This window comes from Arachis ipaensis, chromosome B09 (genome assembly GCF_000816755.2).
Source record: "Arachis ipaensis cultivar K30076 chromosome B09, Araip1.1, whole genome shotgun sequence".
In the NCBI taxonomy this organism is placed as follows: Eukaryota; Viridiplantae; Streptophyta; class Magnoliopsida; order Fabales; family Fabaceae; genus Arachis; species Arachis ipaensis.
Window position 1 is genome coordinate 128,346,425 of NC_029793.2, and position 6,912 is coordinate 128,353,336.

The 6,912-nt window shown below is 34.8% G+C and overlaps 2 protein-coding genes across 5 annotated transcripts; one reads left to right on the top strand and one right to left on the bottom strand.

The window, feature by feature from the left end:
• LOC107617993 (protein SIEVE ELEMENT OCCLUSION B-like) lies at nt 112-3,178 on the top strand. 3 transcript variants are annotated; one of them, XM_021110362.1, is made up of 8 exons: nt 112-195; nt 382-603; nt 812-883; nt 981-1,363; nt 1,459-1,547; nt 1,648-1,787; nt 1,887-2,372; nt 2,452-3,178. In XM_021110362.1, exons 2-8 carry the CDS (start codon nt 475-477, stop codon nt 3,091-3,093), a joined length of 1,941 nt encoding a protein of 646 aa, XP_020966021.1. In that variant the 5' UTR covers nt 112-195; nt 382-474; the 3' UTR covers nt 3,094-3,178. The 3 variants fall into 3 exon arrangements, with proteins under 3 accessions (XP_020966021.1, XP_016175383.1, XP_020966022.1); XM_016319897.2 differs by lacking the exon at nt 112-195 and having other exon boundaries at nt 204-603; XM_021110363.1 differs by lacking the exon at nt 112-195 and having other exon boundaries at nt 204-603; nt 817-883.
• Nucleotides 3,226-6,885, bottom strand: LOC107617994 (ankyrin repeat-containing protein At5g02620-like). Of its 2 annotated transcripts, none has more exons than XM_016319898.2 (4): nt 5,551-6,883; nt 4,867-5,225; nt 4,232-4,779; nt 3,226-4,037 (listed from the first exon to the last, which is right to left on the bottom strand). In XM_016319898.2, the coding sequence occupies exons 1-4, from the start codon at nt 5,877-5,879 to the stop codon at nt 3,390-3,392; spliced, it is 1,884 nt and encodes a 627-aa protein (XP_016175384.1). In that variant the 5' UTR covers nt 5,880-6,883; the 3' UTR covers nt 3,226-3,389. The 2 variants fall into 2 exon arrangements, with proteins under 2 accessions (XP_016175384.1, XP_020966023.1); XM_021110364.1 differs by having other exon boundaries at nt 3,666-3,877; nt 5,551-6,885.

A 6,912-nucleotide genomic window follows, 5' to 3' on the forward strand; every position in this document is an offset into this window, starting at 1 on the left:
CAGGTCTTTAATTAAACTCCATGATGGATAAAAATTATGAAGGCTTGTCATATATCATATATGCCTTTCCTCGAATGCATAATGTGCTTTGCTTGAATAGTTGAATGCATTTTATTTATTTATATAGCTTAATCGAATGTTCAAAGCAGGTCTTTAATTAAACTCCATGATGGATAAAAATTATGAAGGCTTGTGGTATATCATATATGCCTTTCCTCGAATGCATAATGTGCTTTGCTTGAATAGTTGAATGCATTTTATTTATTTATATAGCTTAATCTTTGCTTGAATGTTCAAACATAGATAGATGCTCTTAATTAAAATTATGATGAACTATTCTTTTTATTCAATTAATGTTGATTTTTGTTTTGGCTCCAAAAGATTGGCAATTATTATACCATATGGTGTGAAGATTGAAGATGAAATGAGAGTGAAACACATTGAAACTAGGGTTGTTAGGGTCAAAGTCAAACCATGTTAGTGAATCCCTTTGAACTTGGTGACTCTCATATCCGGGATATGGCTTATCACACCCATCTCAATGATAATGCCACATGCGATACTCATGTTCTTTACACCACCGTTTCCACTCTTTTATACAAGGTAATTCAATTCACTTCCTTTCATGATCGGAGTTTACTCATCTTCATATATCAGTTACATGATTTGATATGTTTGACTAAACTGCTTAACATAATTTGTGTTTAACATCTTAGTTATTATTTTCACTAGCCCCACTTATAAAGAAATTAGGGGATAATCTAATACATTATTATCTTAATTGTTACTTAGTTTAATCTTTGAATCACAGAATAGGTTGCCAGAAACAGGATCTAGCAGTTTCCAACCAGGATTTCATACCCTGAAGCTGATTTCTACTCAGGTTATTATGCATAATTGGACAACTTTCGAAAAACAGTTGTTATCCTTGTTCAAAAATGATCTAGAGGGGTGATTTGTTTTTTGAGTTTTGAGTGCAGATGATAAATGCAACAAGCGGTGTGCAATATGTGCACCAAACAACAATGTGGATTCTAGAACAACTCAAGAATTACTCGTGGGACGCGAAGGCATTGCTGACATTAGCTGCATTTGCCTTTGAAATTCACAGGATTGAATCACTGGAATCTCCATGGACAAATGAAGTCCAAAGCAGGTGGAAGGTCCCTCCTATTGCCACAAATTTAGTGGCTTGGGTAATGGAAGCACTTGAACATATCTGGGAATGGTTAAAACTTTCATCTATTGGTTACAACACAGAAGATGTGCCTTCTTTGTCAGATGCCTTCAATGAGATCCCCCTTCTTGTCTACTGGATACTCGCTTCCCTTGCCGCGTCCGTTGCCAACATTATTGCTTCCTCGTAACCAATTCCCTTCTATTCACAACAATGGCTTTTAGACGTTCTTTAGAATTAATCATGTCATATAACTGCAGTGGTTATTTATTTTGTTTCAGGGATTATCAGTTATCAGATTTTATTGACAGGCTTTCTTCTATTGATAACAATCTGAAGGAACATCTGAGCTTGATCAAACAGGAAATAGGTTATGGCTTGGTGCTTTCCTCTGAATCAAAATATATAATGGAGTCGAGATTGAGTTTCGTTTAGATTAATAATGAGATTTAGATCACCTGTCTCTGCAGATGGCTTTGAAGATTACTTGCGACGTAAGGAAATGTTTTCCCAAACTAAAGATGGTGTAAGTATGCTGAGGAATTTGTGCGAACCTACGCCTGAATTTCCAAGAGTTCAAGTGTATGATGGCAGCACCAAGACCAAGAAAGTGAGCAAGAAACCAAATTATAACCTTATATCATGTCTAATGAAGTGTTTGAATAATTAGTTTCTAATAACTAAGCTAATCATTGTGTCCTTGAAGCAGGGTTTTGAAGTCTTCAAGCAGAAACATGTGTTATTGTACTTTTCGGAGTTCAACTCGATTGATAGTGAGATTTTGTTTTTAAATTATATCCATGTTAGACTCGAGGAAAATCCAAAAGAAGTAATAAAAGGTTTTAAGAAAGAGGATTTCAAGATTCTGTGGATTCCCATTGTTGATAACATGGATGACAGTGCAAAGATCAAGCTCAGATTCGAAACCTTGAAGAGTTACATCAGATGCTATGCAGTGGAGCACTTCTCCAAGTTACCAGGCATAAGATTAATCAGAGAGAAATTAAATTACACTGGTAAACCCATTATGCCAGTGTTGACACCCAAAGGTGACATAATGAATGAAGATGCCAAGGACTTGATCTTTCAGTGGGGGATTGAAGCATTCCCTTTCCGTAAATTCGACGGCGAAGATCTCAGTCTGAAATGGAAGTGGTTCTGGGATGTACTAAAGAAATTAAGTCTTGGAATTCAGGTAAGAAAATTCACACAAAATTGCATTCTGCATTTCAACCTTGTGTTAACAGAGATAAATGTGTTACATTTGATTCAAGCTGGAGGGAGGCAAATACATCTTCATCTACCAAGGAAAAAACAGAGAATGGAATCAGAAATTGGCATTTGAATTGGATAAGATAAAGGCGCATGAAACTATCAAGAGGGCAGACTGTGTAATCGAGCACTATCAACTGGGGAAGAATGATCATGGTGCCATTTCTAGTTTCTGGAAAGAGATAGAAATCAAGAAAGAAACCAAGAAAGCAAGCAAGTTGCATGAAGTCTTGGACTATGAAATCCAAGACAAAATGGAGAGCTTGCTTCGCCTCAAAAATGACCCACAAGGATGGGTGATTTTGAGCAAAGGGTCAAATGTGAAGGTTCTGGGTGGTATGAAGCCTATGTTTGAAACAATGATGAATTTTGAAATGTGGAAAGACAGAGTGCTTCAAATAGAAGGCTTTGACATAGCTTTGAAAGAGTACTATGATGCTCAAGCTGAAGATGATGCTGCAGAAGAAGTGAAGCCAACACCACCTAATGGAAAAATGCCTCTCATCAGAGAACCACCTAATGGAGAAAAGCCACAACAGATTATCTTCATAAAACCACCTAAAGGAGAAAAGTCGATTTGCGATAGAATTTGCAGTGGCATAAAAGATTTTTTCCATCAATGTTGTGCTTGTGCGACAGATTGAATTCTACAAACAGTTATTGCTTGACATACAACTAGTTCTTGTGTATTTATCATGAAAACTGTATACACATTTAATACACAATAGTTTTATCTAATTTGCTATCTTTCTTGCTAAAGTATCTAAAGAACAATATACAAAGCGAAAATATTTCATAGCACGAAAATAATTAGCAGACAAACCAAATTTTAAAGTGCCTTAATACAATATACAAAGCGAGCAAGCAACAAACAAATTCAAGCCCCAAGAGAAAAATGAAAGCCACTAATTAAAGTGCTTTACACATAAATCTAGAAACACTATATGATTCTAGGTTCATCTGATCTTTTGAAGAAAAGTATGAAGAACCCAAATGGTCTAGGTGTAAATCTAATGAACGGAAAAATAATTGCATTCACTAAGTTCATAACAAACGTGAAAAAAGATTCCCCTCCAAAACTCATTTGCAACACTTGCCTGAAGACAAAGAAGAACGACAATCCGACAATAATAGCTGCAATACCAACAGGAGAAGATCCCAAAACAGCAAATGTTCCTGTTCCAAATGCTACAATCATTGTTGCTATAGCCACCAATGTGAAGGAGAATGCCACTTCAGAGAAGTAATAGTCCAACCACTTAGCTTTGTTTAGCGGCGAAAAGAGATGTATGAAAGCTGCAGAAGCAGCCATAACTAAAGATATGGTGTTGGATACAATGAATGCTTTGAAAGAAGGTTTGTGTCCTAATATAGGACTACCCTTATGATCACCATCTTGTTCTGTACCTCCGGGTAAGGTAAATGCAGCTGCAAATGTCACTGTTGCAATTAGAGTGGCCACTATAAGATGTGATTCCTTTGCTTCTTTCGTGAATTCTAACTTTTTAGTACCCTTTCCTAGTCTATCCCTTTCATCTAAATGTTGACTTCCTATACCTCCAGCTTTTTCTAATTGCATTATCAACCTCTGCATTTGGGTAGTAAAATGTTAACTACCTTATACATAATAATCAAATTAGTCCCTCAGTTTTAATCAAATTTGATTGTTATCTCAAACATATAAACTCCTTCAATCTTTAACCTTTTCTGAATTCCAAATATGTTTATCCTTATTTATACAAAAATAATGTCTAATTTAAATGAGAAAATCTTTTGACTTACTTTTTTGGTCAATACTCTATCAGCATCCTCAGCAATAGCATAAGCAACATCAAGGGCCGTTTGGTCATTCTTGTTCAAAGCAAGTCTGTCCACTCGGTTATGATACACCAATTCCCTACTCTGAATCCGAGAACTTGCAAGGTGATGGAGAGGTGTATCTCCATAAATATCCTTCTCATTATAAAGGTGACTCAACGACAACTTTCTCATTATTTTAGCAACTATATGTGAAGATCCTCCTTTCACAGCATAATGAAGAACGTTCCAACCTTTGTTGTCTACTATTTCTGAACAACCTTGGTAGTGTTTTACAAATGTGTCCACGATTTCCTCGTGCCCAAAATATGCTGCAATGTGAAAGGCAGTTCTACCTTCCTTATCTTGCATGTATGCTGTGTCTGTGTTCCTATCTTCATTCAGCAATAATGTTGTCATATCTGTGTTTCCATCTTTTACTGCATAATGAAGAGGAATCCAACCTTTTCTTCCATCCGCATGTTTGATGGCGCTTCTTACATGTTCGTTCTTCATAAGGTCTTTTACCATTCCTAGATGATTACATCGTTTATATAATTTTCAGTTAAAATATATATTATCTTCAAAAAGTTATGTTTGAGGACAAGAAGATGCAATACCTATGTCACTGTTAATCACAGCTGCGTGCAATGCTGTTCGATCGTTGGGGCCTTCATATGCTGGTGATTCCACTTTCACTAATATCTTATCCACAATTCTCTTATATTTTCTCTCTGAAGCTATATAGAGCGGTGTTTCATTCTCATTGTTAGCAACATTATTAATAGATTTATCAAGATTCAACAATATGTCGACTACTTCAATGTGGTTATGGCGCACTGCCTCATGCAATGCAGTGTCACCAGTCTTGGATTTTGCTCTCATAAGCTCTTTCTCTGCTCTTCTCCCAGCTTCAATGTCATCATGAAAACTCTTGGCACTCTCTATCAACAATTTTGTTACGCCCGAATGTCCGTACCTATGATAAATCAGATACATGAAACTTAACTATTAAACTGCTGACTTAATTATTTACTAAATTAAAACTAGTCAAGAAAGTTATTATAGAAAAGTATGCAAAGTCTAGTTTCCAATGCAATTGTCGTGCATTTATAAAAATAAAATGTTTAAAATCTTCTCCTAATAGTAATTTTAACTTGTGTCCTTAGCTTGCGTTTGGAAGGGAAACAGAGACAGGGAGTTTACAAAGTTATATGGTCATATTTGTATGTTATGAGTTTACAAAGTTATCATATTTAATAGTCAAATTCATATTCGTAATATTGCGCATTATAGGTTGGTACCTTGCTGCCAGATGAAGTGGAGTTTCTCCCTTGGCGTTGGCGATTAGAACCTGGCCTCCACATTTATCCAGAACCTTCTTCACAAAATCTTCCGAAACAGTTGATCTTTCGGATCTTTTGTTTAGAAGATAAAACAACGGTTGGGGTGGGGAAACAGTTTGAGCTGGTATAGTGATTGCAGATGTTAAGTGTAGATGAAGGATGGTGTTATTGTTTGGAGTGAGTAGATGCTCAATGTTTTGGACATCATTGAATGCATCGAAATTGCCTTCGATTGCAGCGTTGTATAAAGTACAATCAATACTCTTCCGCCTGCCACTTCCAGCCATAAGGCTGATGATGACAACTGAAACAATGCACAGTTACCTCTGTTTTGGAGATTGGTTTCAAAGCTCAAATTAAATGTGACCAACTATTAATAATAAATAAGTAGTAGCATTTGTCTCATCATACACAAACTAGTCCAATCAAATATATACCTTGCTTTGGAGACAGGTTTTATAACAAAAGTGAGACGGATTCATAAACAAATAGCTGTTTCTGTCACAAATTACATAATTAGTTCATTATTATATAATATATAATTTATAAGGTTATTTTAATCTCTTTTTTTCTATAGTATATTTACTTTAATATATTCTCTATATAATATATATGTGGTTTTAAGATGCCAATACAGCAAGTGTTATAACATTTCCTTTAGCTGTAACAACCATTAATTTTTTTGTAATAACACTTAAAACATGGATGCTTTGGCTCTCAAGAATTTAGAGTCCATCCCCTAAAGCAAGGTATCAACTATGCACTACCTAGCAAAAATAAATAAATAAATAAATAAAGCTTGGCACTCTCTAAGTAAGAAAGTTTCACTTCTACTGAAGTATTTTTTACATGATTCTCGATAACAAAGATCTAATTATCCAATGCACATAAGTCTTCAACTTATGTGGCCTTAAAAGTACTTAGTGGATAATCAAATGCTATAGCACTAATGTATGGTGTGAAGAATGCCACAAAATCTCACAATAACCATTGACAGCAAAGTGATAAAATTTTATAGTTTGATCAAAGTGAGGAACTCAAATTAATACAGCCGAAAACCTAATTACAAAATTGAAAGCAGTATAAAAACCCAATTGAAAGGAAAAATATAAGGACCTAATTGTAAATTTGGTAAATCTATAAAGACTAATAAAATAATTAAACCATATCAATATTTAACTATTATTTTTATACAAAGACATTTTTATCCAAGTAATTTCCATTTCTATTCTTGAAGCAAAATCCAAGATCTATATTATATATAGATAATACAAATAATACAATATAAACCAATAACTATGATTCAACCTATTTCAGAGA